Here is a 20,677-nt window from a genome sequence, read left to right on the forward strand (position 1 = left end):
AGCACAAGTCCTCATGTCTTGTACAGGAACAGCAAGGGTTTTTGTGCTCGTTTATACAGTGGTCTAAGTCACGCAAAAGGTTCACTGGCACTTGCAGCAATTGCACAGCTTGATTTGGAACAGTGAATTTGATTAACCAGCCATCTACATAGAGTAAGGTGTCAGTGAAAATCTCAAACATGTCTAAGAGCTTGTCTTGACTTCATCTTCATAACCCTTACATAGTTAAGTGCTAAGAAGGGATAACTCCACCGTAGTCAGAGCGCAAACATATTAGAAGCACTAGCGCATCAATGGTATAAACAGTACCTATGTTGGATACTACGCACAAACTCCTGATATACCTGGATGCCAAGATCAAAGCTATTGACATTCATAATACCAACAGAGTTTACTACCCTACAACTACTGACCGCCTTGGAAGCAGAGGAAAGGGCTCTCAGTTTCCAATTTGCACATCAATGTTTATCAAGCGTTGACATATATTCTTGCAAAAGAAAGTTAAAAAGGAATTTTTGTTTAAGAGGATAGGAAGATTCTCACTGCCTGCATAGAGACATTTTTCTGAGGAGACAGCAGAAGAATTCAAAAGGTGAATCTACTTCTCAAAACGGAGACTTTTGGTAGATAAAAGTCTGAAGTTTACAGAAATGGATGACCCTTTCCATATCTCCCGGAGTTTGCTTAGCTAACTTTGCTCCCTGTAAGAGAGCTCCCAATACAATTTCCATTACCCTAAACAGATTAGAGATATAAAAGTGAACATATGTCAACATGTTGACTGGTGTTTGCATAGGAATGTATGTTCTCCACGTCTCCTTATACTCACCAAGAAGGCTCGGGTCTGCTCGCACCATTCTTTGCTTTTTCTTCTTCTTGCCAGCGCTCTGCACAGTCTCGTAACTTGAATGCTGGTTGTTACTCTGGTTAGTCTGAAAGACTGACTGCACTGCAGGATGACTGAGCCCCCAGACTGAGTCCTGGAACAAATGCAATACAGCAACAAAATTACAGGAACCAAGAGACCACCAATCGTCCAAACAAATCATTGGTTTATTTACGTGTAGCAGTTCTCTAGAATTTAATTTTTCCACAAATCCACCTGCAGTGAATTTTTACACAGTCGGGCTGGGATCCTCAGTACATTAAATAAAGATTAATTTAAATTAGCTACTATAGAGCAGAATTGGACAGTGAGTCATCAATATCATGCAGATTTTTCACCTTCAGCAAATGAATGGGAATAAAGTTCTGCTCAGTAGGATCACAGAAAAAAAACAAGCAACTCACCTTCAGACCTTCAGTAAAGCTCTTCCTGGTTTATACTCTACCTAACGCACAAGTTACATACCTTCGGTAACGATATATCTGTAAGAAACCTAAGTGATAGATTCCTTACCTTAGAATTACCCCCAGGCGTCCGACTGGATCCGGAAAGTTTTCGTCAGCAGTACCCCTGCGCGTTGGAAGGTTGCGTCGTGAGGCTCCGCGTCCGTCGTGGTCGCCGAGATGACGTAGCGGCAGCTACTTAGAAGCCGCCCTCGCGCACAGACGTCAGTTCTGTACAAGACTTTCCGCACCAGGAACGCAGAGCCATGTAAGATACTGACCACTGGTGGTGCATTTAAAATAGAGCCCTGAAAGGGATGACCTTAACCCTAGAAATCAGTTCGCTGAACGGGGAGGATGGGTGGGGCGGTAAGGAATCCATCACTAACTAATGTTTCTTACAGATATATCGTTACCGAAGGTAAGTAACTTGTGCATCTGAAAGAAACAAGTTAGTGATAGATTCCTTACCTTAGAATAGATACCCCAGCAATACCAATCCCGGTGGTGGGTCTGCAAACCAAGATCACACCAGGAAGTCCCAGAGAACAGAACGGCCAAAGAAGCCGTCTCTCCGGACTTGGCTGTCCAGGCAATAGTATTTGGTGAACGTGTACAGCGAAGCCCACGTAGCTGCCTGACCGATGTCTTGTAAGGGGATACCACGTCCCAACGCCATAGTGGCAGCCATCGCCTAGTAGAATGGGCGTGCAGCCCCACCGAAGGCTCCTTCTTTGCAAGAGAATAACCGGCTTTGATACACAAGATGACCCATCGGGAGATAGTCCGCTTGTGTACGGCCCGACCTTTCTTGGCGCCTACGTAGCCAACAAAGAGCTGGTCATCAACCCGGAACTGCTGTGTGCGATTCAGGTAAAAGGAGAGCGCATGTTTTGGGTCCAGATGGTGGAGCCTCCCTGGAAGGATGCGGAAGTGGAAAGAGGGTGGGCAAAGTGATGGTCTGCCCGATGTGAAAGGCAGTGACAACCTTTAGCAGAAAGGATGGACGTGTCCCTAGCACAACCTTATCTGGATGGATAGACAGAAAAGCAGGTTTACAAGAAAGAGCCTGGAGCTCACTCACCCTCCTAGCAGAGGAGATGGCAACCAGGAAAGCAGTCTTTAGAGTTAACAAACGAAGAGGACAATTGTGAAGAGGCGAACGGAATAGGAGGGAAAAGGTGAGTAATTTCTTTGAGGAATCTATTTACAACAGGGGACCTGAAAAGAGAGGGCTGATCAGGGAGCCTGAGAAAGGCTGAAATAGCAGAAAGGTAGCCCTTGATAGTGCCCAGAGCAGAGCCGTGCCGGGCCAAAGAAAGTAGGAACAAAAGGACTTCTGAAAGAGAGGCAGAAAGGGGATCCACAGCCTTTGCTGTGCACCATGCCACAAATTTGTTCCACCTACAGGCGTATACCAACTTAATGGGGGGGGGGGGGAAATTAGGAACGCCTGGCTGCCAGAATGACATCGCAGAATTCAGAAGGCAAGTTGAAAGGAATCAACTGCCGCCGCTCAATCTCCATGCAAAGAGGTGGAGACTGGACAAGTTCGGGTGGAGGACCGTCCCCTGCTGCTGCGACAGAAGATCCTCCCGAAGAGGCAGTCGGATCGAGGGATCGATGGTCATATTGTGTAGCTCGAGATACCAAACTCTTCGAGCCCAGTCTGGAGCCACAATAATAACTTGGGCCTGGTCGCGCCTGATCTTCTTCAGTACTCTGGGCAGAAGTGGTATAAGCAGGAAGGCGTACAACAGACGTCAAATCCACTCGCGACGAAAAGCGTTGCCTAGCGACTGCCGCCTTGGAAATTCCAACGCACAGAATTGTTGACATTGCGCGTTCTCTTCTGTGGCGAATAGATCTAACCAAGGCTCTACCCACTGTTGAAAGAGAACTTGCGCCACATCCAAGTGAAGATGCCATTCGTGATCATACACCTGTGGATGAGTATGTCCGCCCTGGCGTTCAGTGCACCTGCCAGGTGTTGAACCACCAGGGAAATGGTCTGATGTTCCAGCCATGTTCAGAGGCGCAGAGCCTCCTAACATAGGGTCCACGAACCCACTCTGCCCTGTTTGTTGCAGTACCACATGGCGGGGGTGTTGTCTGAACAACTGCACTACTCTCCCTTTGTCAGAGGGAAGGAATGCCTTCAGTGAAAGTCCGATCGCCCGGAGCTCCAGAAGGTTGATATGGAGCCTGGACTCGGCCGGAGACCAGAGGCCTCTGATCTCCGCCTCTCCCATGTGGCCGCCCCATCCCAAAAGGGACGCATCCGTCACCACTGTGTGCTCCAGTTGGGGAAGGGAGAGGGATCTCTCATTGACCCAATGCCGGTTTGTGAGCCACCACTGCAATTGTTGTGCAGTGCCCTCCGAGATCGGGACGTAATTGGACAGGTTCCCCTGATGCACCGCCCACTGGAAGGTCCCACTGCAGAGCCCGCATATGCCATCTCGCATGATCGACCAGCAGGATTCAGGAGGCCATGAGGCCCAGCAGCCTCAGGGTCACCCTGACCAAAATCCAGGATAGGGGCCGAAAGATCAGAATCAGAGCCTGAATATCCTGGATTCGCCGTTCGAGAGGATAGACCCGAAAGAGCATTGTATCCAGAACCGCTCCGATAAAGAGGAGCTTCTGAGAGCGAATGAGGTGCGACTTCGGCAAATTGATGGAGAACCCCAGCAAATGCAGGAGGTCGGCCGTAGTCTGGAGGTGGGAGACGACTACCTGGGGCGATCTAGCCTTCAACAGCCAGTCGTCGAGATAGGGGAACACTGGAACCCCTGATCTGCGCAGATGAGCTGCAACCACCGCCATCACTTCTGTGAACACCAGAGGGGCGCTGGTAAGGCCAAAGGGGAGCACGGTAAACTGGAAATGTTTGTGGCCTACCGTGAACCACAGGTGACGCCGGTGGGCTGGCAGGACGGGGACGTGAAAATAAGCGCCCTGCAAATCTGAAGGTGGGAGAAGACTGTCCGGGCCGAGCCCGCCTTCAACAGTTAGACGTTGAGATTGGGGAAGACTGGAAACCCTTATCTGCGCAGATGAGCTGTGACCACCGCCATCACTTTCGAGAACTCCCGAGGGACGCTGGTAAAGCCAAAAGGGGAGCACGGTAAACTGAAAGTGCTCGTGGCCTACCGTAAACCGCAGGCAACGCCGGTGGTCCGGCAGGACGGGAATATGGAAATATGCGTCCTGCAGGTCCAACGCTACCATCCAGTCTCCAGGGTCGAGGGCAGACAAGACCTGAGCCAGAGTTAACATCTTGAACATCTCCTTCCGGAGGAAGTTATTGACGTTTCTGAGGTCCAAGATAGGATGCAGGCCCTTGTCCTTCTTGGGCACCAGAAAGTAGTGGGAATAACAACCACGTCCTACTTCTGGCGCAGGAACGCGCTCGATGGCCCCCTTGACCAAGAGGGCCGTGACTTCCTGTTGAAGAAGTGCCAAGTGATCCCCCGACATGCGGTGGTACCGGGGTGGCATGGCTGGAGGGGTAGTCTCGAAGGGGAGGGAGTAGTTGCGCAAGTGGGGGAGGTGATGGCAAATCCTGCCGCCCACTGGCGTTTGATGGGCCTGAAAAACCGGACTAGGAAGGTTTGGAGGCAGTGATGGCCAGGGTGGAGGTGGACTGACCCGCCCGCTGGCCCCCGGACCCACCTCAGCCGGTCCCACAGCCGCGCTGAGACTGTTGCTGCGCAGGCCTGGGGCTCTGGAACGAACGTGTCGGGGCGCCCCTTCCGTGGCCACGAAAGGAGCGAAAAGCAGAAGGCAGAGGAGGGCGCGTGGCAAAAGGCCCAGGGACTTGGCCGTAGCCCTCGAGTCCTTAAAGCACTCCAACACACTATCTGCCTTGTTGCCAAAAAGGCGAATGCCATCAAAGGGCATGTCCACCAGGGTGTTCTGGACATTCCCAGAGAAACCAGTAGTCCTCAGCAAGGCGTGGCGACGGAGCACCACTGTCGTGGAAATCGGTCTGCCCACCGAGTTGGCGGTGTCAAGGCCACATCGAATTGTGAACTTTGCTGCACCTCTCCCTTCAGCAATAGCTTGAGAGAGCACTGTCCGGGCCTCCTCCGGTCACTTAGGCAGCACTTGCGCCACTGTATCCCACACAGAGTGGGAATAACGGCCCATGATGTATGCATTATTCACAGCACGCAGCCCTGAACTGGCGGAAGTAAAAAATCTTCTTACCGAACTGCTCCAGTCTCTTGGATTCCCTGTCCGGTGGTGCGGTAGGGAATGCACTCTGGGACGCAGAGACTTGGACAACCAAGATCTCAGGGGTGGGGTGTTGGGAAAGGAAAAGGAGTTCACCCGGGGCTGGCCGATGGCGTCGGGCTACGTTCCTATCCACAGGAGCCCCTGTGTTGGACCTGAACCAGGTGCCCAAAAGAACGTCTGAAAGTGCATCGTTAAAAGGCAGCAGTGGCTCCACAGAGGTAGACGCCGGCTGAAGCACTTCTGTCAGGAGGTTAGTCCTGACGGCCACTGTAGGGAGCTCGAGGTGAAGGGCCTCGGCCGCCCTACGCAACACCACTGTGTAACCTGCACCCTCCTCCGTAGCCACGGTAGGAGGAGTTAGCATGCCAATGTCAGGAGAGGTATTAAGACCACTGGATTCCCCCAGCTCCTCTGCCCAGTCGAGGTCAAACTTATATTGGGCTGTGACAGGGTCCTCAGGCCCCTCCCAGTCCTCCCCTTCCTCGAAGGCTGATGAACAGGCTGAAAATAAGGAGGCTGGACATAGGGATAGAAAGTCCCATCAGCGTCGGAATTGGCGTCGAGCGACGCCGTTCCGGCGCCGTGTCCACACCGGGGCTGAAACCAGGGACGTCGCTTGGGGGCACGGGAGATGTCGGAGGTGACTGTTGGGGTGCAAGCAGCCACGCAGGGCTTTGCACAATTCTCGGTACAAGACCTCTATTCTTATGACTGTCTCTTCTTTATCCTTCCTTCGGTTCCCAGCAGACAAATACGAATTCCTGGTCTTAGGGGGGACTCCTAAATACTGAATTTAGGGGCATTTAGGGGAGTGTAGGGTAGTAGCCAATAGGCTACTTACCCCTGCAGTGACTACACCCCTATATGACTAATTCCTGTCAAGAGTGGGCATCATCCGGACCCAGAATTCTTAGTTTCACCAAATTCAAAATGGTGAAACCCTTTCTTGGCAGTCCACTTCAGGTGGCCCACCCTAGGCGTGTGCCTAGCCTAAAAGTGTAGCACACCTACTGACTATCTAATTTCCCACCTTCTCTGGTGCCAAATGGGCCCCCAGGGCAGGTGGTGGCGTTCCCCAGGTCTGGGGAGAGGCTGTTGTCACATTTCAAAGGAGGGAGAGCTTTTGAAGCCTCTGGCCTTGGCATGCTAATTCACTAGCACCGGAAGAAGCATTGTTTCTGGCCTCTGGGAGCATGGGCTCTCACCTACAGGGGGTCAGAAACATGTCTGTGGTGACAGGCTGGATTCTACTAGTCCGCCAACACACTAGAGGACTGGTGGGTTTTCAGGGGGCACCTCTAAGGTGCCCGGTGTAATAGAGTACTGACATCAGTACCTATTCATCAAGACAAAGTGTTTGATACCAAACACCACTGGTTTAAGTGCAGCATCATGTAGCTGGGTAACTCATTTTGACCAGTGCCCAGTACATGTCCTTAAGATGGCTGCCTGATAACTTGCAATGTCTATCAATGGAATTAGACATAACAGTGGTCTATCTGCTCATGCAGATGTGTACTCACATATAATATAATGCACCCTGCCTTAGGGCTTTAAGGCCTGCTATAAGGGTGACTTACAAATAGTATATGCAGTGCACCTTGGCATGGGCACAGTGAGTGCGCCATGTTTTGTTTACAAAATTATTTGCACCATTTAATGCATCCTGCAACGGCTGCCTGCATGCAGTTTTTGTGTGGGTCCCTGAAGGTACCATAATACATTCTGCAGCCCTTAACTACTCTTTAGTACCCATGCCCTGGGTACCATTTATAAGGGTGCTAAAGTCCTTGTCAATTGGATTATAATTAAGCATTTCATTTTAAGGGAACAAACACCCGCATTGGAGGTTGGTTAGGAGGCTTCAGTGCACTGTCAGAGCAAAAACCAGCATCTAGCAGTTCAAATGGGGGCAAAAATTGTGGGGACATCTACAAAGAGAAGTTTAACTTCCTACAATAGGCACCATCCGAAGCGCTGAGATCAGTCCCTTTTGTTCTGCGCCAACAGCATGGATCCGAAGTTCTACCTCTGCCAACTTTTTTAAAATTTTTTTGAGGTTTGCTCCCAGTGTGCTAGGATATCATGTCCCCTGCAAACGTTTCAGGGTTCAAGCTTTGCAGGGATCGCCACACCCATAGGTCTGTCCGATCCCCACTTCGTTTGTCCCCGGTGCTTGGAATTAAGACACGACCCCAAGGCCTGCACTAAATGCAAGTCCATGTTCGCAAAAGCTATTTGCGAGGGGGTGAAGAAGCTCCTAGCGACATGGCAAAGAAGGCTCAGTGTTCTCGGGTTAGTCAAAAAAGCATATGAAGAAGAATTAGAAGTGATCTTTGGCTTCACCTTCTCAACATCACGCTTACAGGACCTTCTCCCACACTCCATCTGCGGAGCTGAGGTCAGGCCTGCGCCTCGCTATCCAGAATTTCCCAGCACAGGAGCGACATCTGCCCAACTCAAAGAATTTTATGATGCCATGCTTGCCATCTTTGAACCATTGACTCCCTCTGAAGCGCCAAGAGATGCTCTGTTGCATTACCCTAGACACCAGCCGGTTGCTCTGGATCCGCTCCTGGAACCGAACTAACTCTGCCACAGGTACATCCACTGACCCCAGCTCTTTCGCTTCCAGTGCCACTCGACAAGCGGATTATCATCCTGATACCTACCCAGTGCTGCTCGAGGTCTATGCCGTCCAGGTATCAATATCCCCTGATTTTTTCACCCTGTGATAGGCCCCATCTTCCTGGCCGGGAAGATAAGGTGGTGTACGGTCCTCTAGAGGGGTCTGAAAATGACAACTGGAATAAGGAACTGGGTGAGGCCAGTGGCCATGATACCTCCCAGACACTGGTCGCATTTACCCTCCGGGCCACGGCCTCTGAAGCTTCTGATATCAATTGCAAGTCTTTGTCCAGATCACTGGCACTGGATTTAGAGGATTACGACCCATTCGTGTGAGAGAAAAACGTATCTCCGTGTTCGGGGGAGGGGAGGTGGGGGGGGGGGGGAAGGGGCCACCATGCTGTTTAGATCATCTGTTCGCTACTCACTGGGTCGTAATGCTTTCAGTGTGGAGACCGTAAAACCATGGACAAGTGGATGAATTGGAAAATAGTGGTATGTTGACTTAAGGGGGGTTAGAGACGGCCAGAGAGGATATATTGAGATGTTACTGACCCGCCTGTTCCTTTCCTGACTACCTTTCTGTTTTCTCCAGTTGCTCCAGGTCTTTAGATTGAACAGAATTCACATTTGTTGCTACAGGGTTTGAATTTTACACAGGTTTAACCAAACACTCCACACTGATCTGCTTGCATACTGCTAATTCTCGTTCCAGCAAGCCTCAGTCACCTCCTCTGGGCCTTTTGGAGCCTCCTTGCGAACATCTTGAAGCCGCTGCTCAGAAGTATCTTCCATTACAACTCAGTACGCAATCAATGAAGGTAAGAGATGCAAATCCCTGCAAGCCTCTCCATGCCCAGCAACCCAAGCTTTGTGATGAAAAAAACTGTGGGGTCTCTCACAGGGGCGTGGCCGACGCAATTAAGGGCGTGGCCTAAAACACTTAAGCTAAAAATATGCATAGTGTGTGGCCCCAAAGGTATTTTGCTGTTTTTGTCCATTTATTCAGCTATTTACCACAAGTAATATTACACCTACAACGAGAAAACTATTGTGAATGGTTGATAAATAAACAACTATTACTTTGTTGTATATAATATTGAAAATGCTTCCGTTCTTGCGGGCGAGGTTGCGGTTTAAGTTGCAGACTTTTGAACTGAGAAACCAGCTTCGAGCCTCACATCTGCTCAACATCCTGTGATTTAAAACATGAATATGTCCTTGTGTGATAATATAGTGCTCATGTTTGCGCTATACGATACTGAAAAATGAGTCTCTTAGAAGCTCAATCAAAAGCAGTGACAGGTAGAGTTAAGCTTTTCTTCCCCACCATAAAGGTAAAAATCAAGAGCCCGATAGGGACTCGTTTCTGCACTTACTTTTTTCAGGACTGTCTGTGCTGAGCACCGGCAGGACCTGGCCCACTTAAAGCCCTGCCAGCAAAAGGGTGACCAGACGTCCCAGATTTCCCCGGACAGTCCCAGTTTTCGGACTGTCCCGGTGTCCTGACACTTTACATAATTTTGAATAAATGTCCCGGTTTTCGGGACAAGTGCCAGCACATCCTACAAAAAAGAACTGTAATGTGCTCAGCGCCTCTGATGAGTGAAATAACGTGCGTAATTTATCTTTTTGTTTCAGGCAGCACAGGAGTAGCTACATACGTGAAGCAGAATTGGGGGTGGGGGCGGCAGGAGAGCTCAGGAGGAAGGTCCTGCAATTGCCATGAATAATGTTCTGTAAACTTAGACTTGTAAATGTGTGTGTTTGTATGCATGTATGTATGTGTGTGTATGTATGTATGTATTTTTCAAGCGGGGCGGAGAAAAAAGGGGGGTCCCAAAACGTGTTTTCTCCATCTTAATTCCCATAGGAAACTTTAGACATGGCTACAGCTCAAACTGCTGAAAGGAATTGCACCAAATTTGGCAAAAAGGTAGCCCTTGTTTCAGAAAGAGATCTTTTTTTTTTTAAATGGAGTAAATCTGTTCAGTAGTTCCTGAGAAATTAAAAAAAATAGAGGTCGGAAAATCAATTTCCCATAGGAAACTTTAAACACGGTTACAGCTGAAACTGCTGAACAGAAATACACCAAATTTGGCGAAAAGGTAGCAATTGGTTCAGTAAGAGACTTTTTTTTAAAATGGTGTAAATGCGTTCAATAGTTTTTGAGATATTAAAGGAAAAATGTGTTTATATATCTGGGCGGGACCTAACTACACAAGCACGAGCTTGGCTCTAATTGGCTGACAACATTTCAATCCAGGAAGTGTTGGCAGCCATCTTGGTGCAATGCTTTTAGGTCTCGCCAAGCGACGTAATGCATGCGCTGCACGCTTGGCGACATCTATTGTTGTCGATCTACCCAAACACCACTGCACTAACCTAAAGAACAAGTTACTTACCTTCGGTAACGATGTATCTGTAAGAAACATTAGTTAGTTGGATTCCTCACCTTAGAATATCCCCAGGCGTCAGGCTGGATCCGGAAAGATTTTTGTAGCAAGACCCCTTGCGCATCGCTAGGCGTCGTCTGTGGCACCGCGTCCGTCGTTGGTGTCGTGCGCCGGAATGACGTCGGAGTACTTAGACGCCGCACACGCGCGCTGACGTCAGTCCTTGTACATAGCTTTCCGCGCCAGGGACGCTGAGCCATGAAAGAGACCGACACTGGTGCCAAAAAATCTAGGGCCCTGAAAGGGAGAACCTTAACCCTAGATGTCTGTTCGCAGAACGGGGAGGCTGGGTGGGTCGGTGAGGAATCTAACTAATGTTTCTTACAGATACATCGTTACCGAAGGTAAGTAACTTGTTCATCTGAAAGAAACACGTTAGTTAGATTCCTCACCTTAGAATAGATAACCCAGCAATACCAACCCCGGTGGTGGGTCTGCGAACCAAGATCACACCAGAAAGTCCTGGAGAACAGAACGGCCAAAGTGGCCATCCCTCCCGACTTGGCTGTCCAGGCAGTAATGTCTCGCAAACGTGTGCAGCGAAGCCCACGTCGCCGCATGACAGATGTCTTGCAAGGGGACTCCCCGTCCCAGTGCAGTCGTGGCCGCTGCGGCCCAAGTAGAATGGGCTCGTAGCCCAACAGGAGGAACCTTTTTCGCCAAAGAATAGAAGGTCTTAATACACAACACGACCCACCGAGAGATGGTCCGCTTGTGTACAGCTTTACCCTTCTTAGCCCCTACGTATCCAACAAAAAGTTGGTCGTCCACCCGGAACTGTCTTGTGCGGTCCAAATAAAAGGATAGCACACGTTTTGGGTCCAGACGGTGGAGCCTCTCTTCATCTTTTGAAGGATGCGGAGGCGGAAAGAAGGTGGGCAGCGTGACAGATTGCCCGATGTGAAAGGGAGTCACGACTTTAGGCAGGAAAGAAGGACGTGTCCGGAGGACAACTTTGTCCAGATGAACTGAAAGGGAGGGAGGCTTGGATGACAAAGCCTGAAGCTCACCCACCCGCCTAGCGGAGGTGATTGCTACCAAGAAAGCAGTTTTCAAAGTCAAAAGAAGGATGGGACAGTTATGAAGGGGCTCAAAGGGAGCGCACATCAGAAAAGTGAGAACAAGGTTCAAGTCCCACTGAGGCATTACGAAAGGAACAGGAGGGTACATACGAGTAATGCCCTTGAGAAAGCGTGAAACAACAGGGGACTTGAAAAGAGAAGGCTGATCAGGAAGCCGAAGGAAGGCAGAGAGAGCAGCAAGATAACCTTTCAAGGTGCCCAGAGCGGAGCCCTGCTGGGCCAAAGAAAGAAGAAAGAGGAGAACCTCAGAAATAGGGGCAGAAAGGGGATCCACAGCCTTTGCTGTGCACCATGCCACAAATTTGTTCCACCGGCAGGCATATACCGTCTTTGTGGAGGGACACCTGGCTGCCAGAATGACATCACAGACTTCAGGAGGCAAGTAAAATGGCATCAACTGCCGCCGCTCAATCTCCATGCATGTAGGTGGAGGCTGGACAGGTTCAAGTGGAGGACCGTCCCCTGCTGCTGCGACAGAAGATCCTCCTGAAGAGGCAGTCGTATCGGGGGATCGATGGACATACTGAGTAGCTCGGGATACCAGTACCTTCATGCCCAATCCGGAGCCACCAAGATGACTTGGGCCCGGTCGCGCCTGATCTTCTTCAGCACTCTGGGCAGAAGTGGTAAAGGCGGAAAGGCGTACAACAGAAAGCAACTCCACTCGCGACGAAAAGCGTCTCCGAGCAAGTGCCGCCTTGGAAACTCCAACGCGTAGAACTGCTGACATTGCGCGTTCTCTTCGGTGGCGAATATATCTAACCAAGGCCCTCCCCACTGCAGAAAGAGACCTTGCGCCACGTCCGAGTTCAGACGCCATTCGTGATCCATCATGCACCGGCGGCTGAGTTCGTCCGCCCTGGCGTTCAGGGAGCCTGCCAGATTTTGAACCACTAGGGTGATGCCCTGGTGTTCCAGCCATGTCCAGAGGCGCAGGGCCGACAAAGGGTCCACGACCCCGCCCCGCCCTGTTTGTTGCAATACCACATGGCGGTGGTGTGGTCTGTGAACACCTGCACGACACTTCCCCGGACAGAGGGAACGAAGGCTTTCAGTGCAAGTCGGATCGCCCTCCGTTCCAAAAGATTGATATGGAGCCGAGTCTCCGCCGGAGACCAGAGTCCTCTGATCTCCGCCTCTCCCATATGGCCCCCCCATCCCAGGAGGGACGCATCCGTCACTACCACGTGCTCCGGGTGGGGAACGGAGAGGGATCTACCGCTGACCCAATCGCGATTCGTGAGCCACCACTGCAGCTGTTTCGCAGTGCCCTCCGAGATCAAGACGTGGTCGGACAGGTTGCCTCGATGCTGGGCCCACTAAAACTTCAGGTCCCACTGCATAGCCCGCATCCGCCATCTGGCGTGAGGTACTAACAGGATGCAGGAGGCCATCAGCCCCAGAAGCCGCAGCACCAACCTGACCGAAATCCAGGACAGAGGCCGGAAGATGGGAATCAGGGCTCGAATGTCCAGGACCCGCTGTACCGGCAGATAGACCGGGAACTGCGCCGAATCGAGAACCGCCCCTATGAAAAGGAGCTTTTGGGAGGGACTCGGGTGCGACTTAGGCACATTGATGGAGAACCCCAGCGAATGCAGGAGGTCTGCCGTAGTCTGGAGGTGGGAGACGACTTGCTGGGGCGAGCCCGCCCTCAACAGCCAGTCGTCGAGATAGGGGAAGACTGGGAGCCCTGATCTGCGCAGATGAGCTGCGACCACCACCATCACTTTTGTGAACACCCGAGGGGCACTGGTGAGGCCGAAGGGGAGCACGGTGAACTGAAAGTGCTCCTGACCCACCGTGAACCGCAGGTAACGCCGGTGGGCCGGCAGGACGGGGATGTGGAAATAAGCGTCCTGCAAGTCCAACGCTACCATCCAGTCGCCAGGGTCTAGGGCAGCAAGAACCTGAGCCAAAGTGAGCATCTTGAACCGTTCCTTCCGGAGGAAGGCGTTCACGCTTCTGAGATCCAAGATCGGGCGTAGGCCCCCTTTGCCCTTCTTGGGAACCAGAAAGTAGTGGGAATAGCAACCACGACCTACTTCTGGGCCAGGAACGCGCTCGACGGCCTCTTTGGCCAAGAGGGCCGAAACCTCCTCCCGGAGAAGATGCAAATGATCCCCCGACATACGGTGGTTCTGCGGTGGCATGGCTGGAGGGGTCGTCTCGAAGGGGAGGGAGTAGCCCCTTCTGACGATTTGCAGCACCCACCTGTCCGAAGTGATGGAGCGCCAGTGGAGCAGGTGATGGCGAACTCTGCCCCCCACTGGCGTTGAATGGGCCTGAAAGCACGGACTAGGAGGGCTTTGAGGCGGATGCTGCCGGGGTAGATGTGGACTGACCGGCACGTTGTCCTCCAGAACCGCCTCGGCGGAAACCACGTCTGCGACCGCGTGCAGGTTGGTTCTGCGGCCGGTGGCTGGGCAGGCGTGAGGAGGCGCCCCTTCCTTGGCCAGGAAAGGGGCGAAAGGCGGAAGTTTGCGGCTGCGGGGCCGAAGGACCCAAGGACTTGGCCGTGGCCTGGGAGTCCTTGAACCAGGCCAGCGCACTGTCCGCCTTCTCGCCAAAAAGGCGAGTGCCATCGAAGGGCATGTCCATGAGGGAGCTTTGGACATCCCCTGAAAACGACGTGGACCTCAGCCAGGCGTGACGCCGAAGCGCCACCGTGGTGGAAATTGCCCGACCCAGCGAGTCCGTGGTGTCTATTCCACATCTAATGGCGTGCCGCGCTGCATCTCGCCCGTTAGCAAGAGCTTGGGTGAGTCGCTCCCGGGCCTCCTCCGGGCACAAGGGCAGCACGTCCTCCACCGCATCCCACAGCGAGTGGGAGTAACGGTCCAAAAGGCAAGCGGTATTTAAAGACCGCAGTCCCAAACTCAGGGACGAGAACAGTTTCTTGCCAAACTGCTCCAACCTCTTGGATTCCCTATCCGGAGGAGCGGACTGGAAGGAGGATTAGGAGGTTGAGGCCTGGATAACCAGGCTCTCAGGGGTAGGGTGGTGGGAGAGGAATGTGGGGTCGCCCGGAGCAGGGCGGTGGCGCCGGACAACGTTCCTGTCCACAGGAGGGACTGTGGAGGGCTTGGACCAAGTGCCCTGGAGAACGTCAATGAGGGCCTCATTAAACTGCAGCAGAGGCTCAGTGGAGCTTGCTGTCGGTTGAAGGACCTCGGTGAGGACGTTAGTCCTCACAGCCACAGCAGGCAACTCGAGCCCCAGGGCTTCGGCCGCCTTGCGCAGCACCACAGAAAAGGCTGCACCTTCCTCCAAGGCCACAGTCGGAGGAGAGATGAATCCAGCGTCTGGAGAGGTATCCAAACCGCTGGCGTCCCCCAATTCCTCTGCCCAGTCCTGAGACAATTGGGCCTGTTCGGGCAGAGGGTCCTGAGACCCCTCCCAGTCGCCCTCATCATCCGATTCCTGGTAGACAGGAGGAATGATCGGAGCCGGACGGTGGATGAAGTGGTCACCCATCGGCGCCGGTAACGGCGTCGGACGGCGCCGGGTCCAGCATAGGGCTAAACTGAGGCTCGATGCCGTGCGGGGATGGCATCGGGGGCGGAACCGGTGTCGGCGCCGGAGGCGGCATCGTGAGGTTGACCGGCAGAGATCCAGGTCCCACGACGGCGCCGGGGCCGGAGCCGCCGGCACACGAGGTCGCCCAGTCAACCCTGCGGGGCCCGAAGGCGCGCCGGCAGGTGTTGACGGCGGAGCCAGATTCCTCATGGCCGAGAGGAAGGCACTGACCTCTGCCGGAGTCGCGTCAGTCCCAGGGACCGGAGGGTATGGGGACGAGCGCGGCTCCTGCGGCTCCAACGGAGCCGCGGGGGTGGAACCACCCGGACCCTCGGCCGGGTCGCGCGACCGGCGAGTGGAGTCCGAAGAGCGAGGACGCCGCTTGGACTTCTTAGAATGTTTGGAGTGACGGGACTTACCCGAAGGTCCCGACGAGCGATGTCGATGGCTGCGGCTCCGCGAACGGTCCTTGGACCTCCTCCTGGACAGGGACCGAGAGCGACGCGGAGCCGAGTGTCGAAGCGCGAGTAGCTTACGGGACCGCTCCCGCCTAGCCTTCGACGTCAAGGCCCGACAGTCGGGGCACGACTCCGCGTCCTTGTCGGCCCCCAGGCAGTACAGGCACCGGCGATGGTGATCCGTTACCGACATCAGTCGGTGACAGGCGTCACAATGCTTGAATCCAGGCATCCTACCGGCACCAGATGTCGAGTCGAGTAACCAAAAGAGGTCAAAAAGGTAGTCAAAAAGTGACTAGGGGTAAGCTCTTCCCGGATCGGCCCTTACTGGCGCGGAAAAAAGAAGAACTGACGTCAGCACGCGTGGGCAGCGTCTAAGTACTCCGGTGACGTCATTCCGGCGCACAACGCCAACGACGGGCGCGGAGCCGCAGACGACGCCTAGCGACGCGCAAGGGGTATTGCTACAAAAATCTTTCCGGATCCAGCCTGACGCCTGGGGATATTCTAAGGTGAGGAATCTAACTAACGTGTTTCTTTCAGATCCCTTAAACACTACCCGCAGCACGACCCCCTACACTACCCAAACACCACTGCACTACCCTAAACCCTAAAACACTACCCCCAGCATGAACTCCTACACTACCCAAATACCACTGCACTACCTTAAAGACGACCCCCTACACTACACAAACACCACTGCCCTATCCTAAACCCTAAAACACTATCCCCAGCACAACACCCTACACTACACAAACACCACTGCACTACCCTAAAACACTACCCCAGCATGAACCCCTACACTACCCAAATACCACTGCACTACCTTACACACGACCCCCTACACTAAATAAACACCACTGCACTTTCCTAAACCCTAAAACAGTATCCCCAGCACGGGCCCCTACACTACACAAACATGACTGCACTACCCTAAACCCTAAAACTGTACCCCCAGCATAACCCCCTACACTAAACAAACACCACTTCACTACCCAAAATCCTAAAACACTACTCCCAGCACGACCCCCTATACTACCCGAACACCACTGCACTACCCTAAACCCTAAAACACGACCCCCTACACTACACAAACACCACTGCACTACCCTAAACCACTACCCCCAGCACGACTCCTTACACTACACAAATACCACTGCACTACCCTAAACCCTAAAACAATACCCTCAGCATGATCCCCCTACACTACCCAAACACCACTGCACTGCCCTAAACCTTAAAACCCTACACCAGCACAACCCCCTACACTACCCAAACACCACAGCACTGACCTAAACGCTAAAACACTACCCCCAGCACAACCCTCTACAATACCCAAACACCACTGCACTGTCCTAAACCCTAAAACACTACTCCCAGCACGACCCCCTACACTACCCAAACACCACTGCACTGCCCTAAACCCTAAAACACTTCCCCCAGCATGACTCCCTACACTACCCAAACACCACTGCACTGCCCTAAACACTACTTGCAGCACGACCCCCTACAATACCCAAACACCACTGCATTACCCTAAACCCACCCCAGCATCACCCCCTACACTGCTCAAACACCACTGCACTACCCTAAAACACTACCTCCAGCTTGACCCCCTACACTACACAAACACCACGGCACTACCCAAAACCCTATAACATTACCCCAGCACGACAAGCTACACTACACAAACACCACTGCACTACCCTAAACCCTAAAACACTACACCCAGCATGAACCCCTACACTACCCAAACACCACTGCACTACCCTAAACCCTAAAACATGACCCCCTACACTTCACAAACACTGTACTACCCTAAACACTACCCCCGCACAACCTCCTACACTACACAAACACCACTGCACTACCCTCAACCCTAAAACACTACCCCAGGACGATCCCCCTACACTACCCAAACACCACTGCAATATACTGCCCTAAACCCAAAAACACTACCCCCAGCAGGACCACCTACACTTTCAAAACACCACTGCACTACCCTAAACCCTAACTCTACCCCCAGCATGACCCACTACACCACACAAACACCACTTCACTACCCTAAACCCTGAAACACTACTCCCAGCACGACCCCCTACACTACCCAAACACTACTGCACAACCCTAAACTCTAAAACCGTACGCCCTACACTACACAAACACCAATGCACTACCCTAAACCCTAAAACACTACCCCCAGGAGGACCCCCTACACTACCCAAACACCACTGCACTACCCTAAAACACTACCCCCAGCATGACCCCTACACTACCCAAACACAACTGCACTACCCTATACCCTAAAACATGACCACCTACACTACACACACACACCACTGCACTACCCTAAACCCTAAAATACTACCCCCAGCACGAACCCCTACACTAACCAAACACCACTGCACTACCCTATACCCTAAAACATGACCACCTACACTACACACACACCACTGCACTACCCTAAACCCTAAAATACTACCCACAGCATGACCCCCTACACAAACACCACTGCACTACCCAAACCCTAAAACACGACCCCCTACAGTACACAAAGACCATTGCACTACCCTAAACCCTAAATCTACACCCAGCATTACCCCCTACACCACCCAAACACCACTGCACTACCCTAAACCCTAAAACACTACCCCCAGCATGAACCCCTACACTACCCAAATACCACTGCATTACCCTGAACCCTAAAAGACTACCCCCAGCACTGCCCCCTACACTACACAACCACTGTACTACCCTAAACCCTAAAACACTACCCCAGCACTACCCAAACACCACTGCACTACCCTAAACCCTAAAACACTACCCCCAGCACGACCCCCTACACTACCCAAACACCACTGCACTACCCTAAACCCTAAAACACCACCCCTAGCACGACCCCCTACACTACACAAACACCACTGCACTACCCTAAAACACTACCCCCAGCATGACCCCCTCCACTACCCAAACACCACTGCACTACCCTAAACCCTAAAACACTATCCCAGCACGACTCCCTACACTCATGCACTACCCTAAAACACTACCCCAGCACGACCCCCCTACACCACCCAAACACCACTGCACTCCCCTAAACCCTAAATCACTACCTCCAGCACGACCCCCCTACACTACCCAAACTCCACTGCACTACCCTAAACCCTAGAAAAGAAACGCCCACCCCATGCCCAATCCCCCTTACCTCTCACTCCTCATGGTCTCTCTCTCTTTGTGGTTCCTGCTTCACGTCATCTCTGAGGGGCAGTGCACGCAGTCGTGAGGAAACGGAACAGCCTCGGTTTCCTTACAACGACGTGGATCGTGTACATGTTTTTTAGAACACATGGTCATTTACCATACATACCTTTACAACGAAATTCGTAGTAATGACTTTGCGATGTACAACACATGCATGGTAATGCATGCGTTGTATTGGTATTACGAAGTAAAAAAGTCATTGTAACGGCTGTTTAACGATCGAAGCTGGCCCCTGTTCTTCAGTGAGTCGTTTATTTGATAATTTAGGAGGAAGGCATGTGTGTTTTTTACCGAAAAGTGCATTACCGGCTGTTGTATTGTGAAAGTGTCCGCGTGGCCTGGTTTCACTTCCGGTGCGAGAGTGGAAGAGTCTGTTTGGATCTAAAGGAGTTCTGTTGTTGGACGGGGCCGGCGCGACACGTCATCAGAAAACACAGCTAATGGAAAGCGTCCTCTCTGAAGTGTGGAGCAGTGCCATGAGAGGTCAACGAGTGTGCGTCCCACCGCAGTATGATCGTACCGCGTGACCCATGTGCCGCCTCCAGGGTACGGGAGGCAGAAGCGGCATCGCAGGTCCTCTTGAAGACCGTTGTAGCACTAATTCTACATTTTGGAACTAGGGCATTTTAACCTCGTTGTTCCTGCCAGATACAAAGAGCAGCGTGTGCCATCTGCAGGGCCTCTGCCCTCAGATCACTGGTTTCAGTTTCTGGAGTGGCAACATAAACCATTGCTCCCAAAGGACTGGCCTGAACACTTAGGTGAATATCCCCTGCACCAGCATTCCACGGAAATTCTTTCCTAGCTCTCCCACGTCGACGAGGACATCATAATAGCACGGCTCCGCTTGCAACACCATATGACGTCATCGGAGCCATAAGAGGACCTAGTCGGCGTGCTGATGTCAGTTCCACCCATTTTTCCGTGCCACCGAGGCAAACAGGGGGACCGAGACATTTTTACATAGTATACTATATATATATATATATATATTTTTTTTATGGATAATTAAATGGCGGTCGCCAGTAGATAGTTATAGTTAGGACCTATTTTCCATAGGAAATCCGCAACATTCTATTCCCAATAAGTCTGGCGCCGGTTGATGAATCCTCGCGCAATTTTCCAAACTTTTGGCCAGTTCTGCTCCTACCCTGAAAGTTTCGTGGTGATTCGTCAAGCGGGGGGCCGAGAAAAAAGGGGGGTCCCAAAACGCGTTTTCCCCAAGCAATTTCCCATAGGATCTGTTGTCGCAGCTACAGCCCGAACTGCTGAACGGAATGACACCGAATTTGGCAAACAGGTAGTCCTCAGTTCAGACTCGTGCCTTTTGCTTAAATGGTGTAAATCCGTTCAGTAGTTGCTGAGAAAATTAGAGTTAAAAGTACATATATATCTATGGCCGGGGAGGATCCGCGGACCCTACCCGCACCGTGAGCGCACCCTCCCAGAACCAAGAGCGCACACTCCCGATCGCGCGCTGAATGCTAATTGGCTGTCGAGTGTCTGTCTACATTCAAAACCAGGAACTGTTGGCGGCCATTTTCTGCCTCGGTAGAAGCGAGGCTGAAGAAGCAAGGGGAATAAGTGTGTAAAACATATAAAGGGGGCAGAGTGGAAATACTCTGACCCTCTAGAGGTGCTTAGGGGGTCCCAGAAGTACCCCCAGGGGCCCCATTTAAAAAAAAAAAAAACGGCGAAT

At 52.2% G+C, this 20,677-nt stretch overlaps 1 protein-coding gene across 3 annotated transcripts in view; it reads right to left on the bottom strand.

Moving 5' to 3' along the window:
* The window catches only part of GIGYF2 (GRB10 interacting GYF protein 2), a 1,663,629-nt gene that overhangs the window by 15,176 nt on the left and 1,627,776 nt on the right, over positions 1 to 20,677 (bottom strand). For all 3 annotated transcript variants that reach the window (XM_085634698.1, XM_085634699.1, XM_085634697.1), the window contains exon 28: positions 830 to 980. In XM_085634698.1, coding sequence (XP_085490824.1) covers positions 830 to 980 — 151 coding nt within the window. The remainder of the gene's footprint in view (positions 1 to 829; positions 981 to 20,677) is intronic.

This window comes from Triturus cristatus, chromosome 11 (assembly GCF_964204655.1).
Source record: "Triturus cristatus chromosome 11, aTriCri1.1, whole genome shotgun sequence".
Lineage (NCBI taxonomy): Eukaryota > Metazoa > Chordata > Amphibia > Caudata > Salamandridae > Triturus > Triturus cristatus.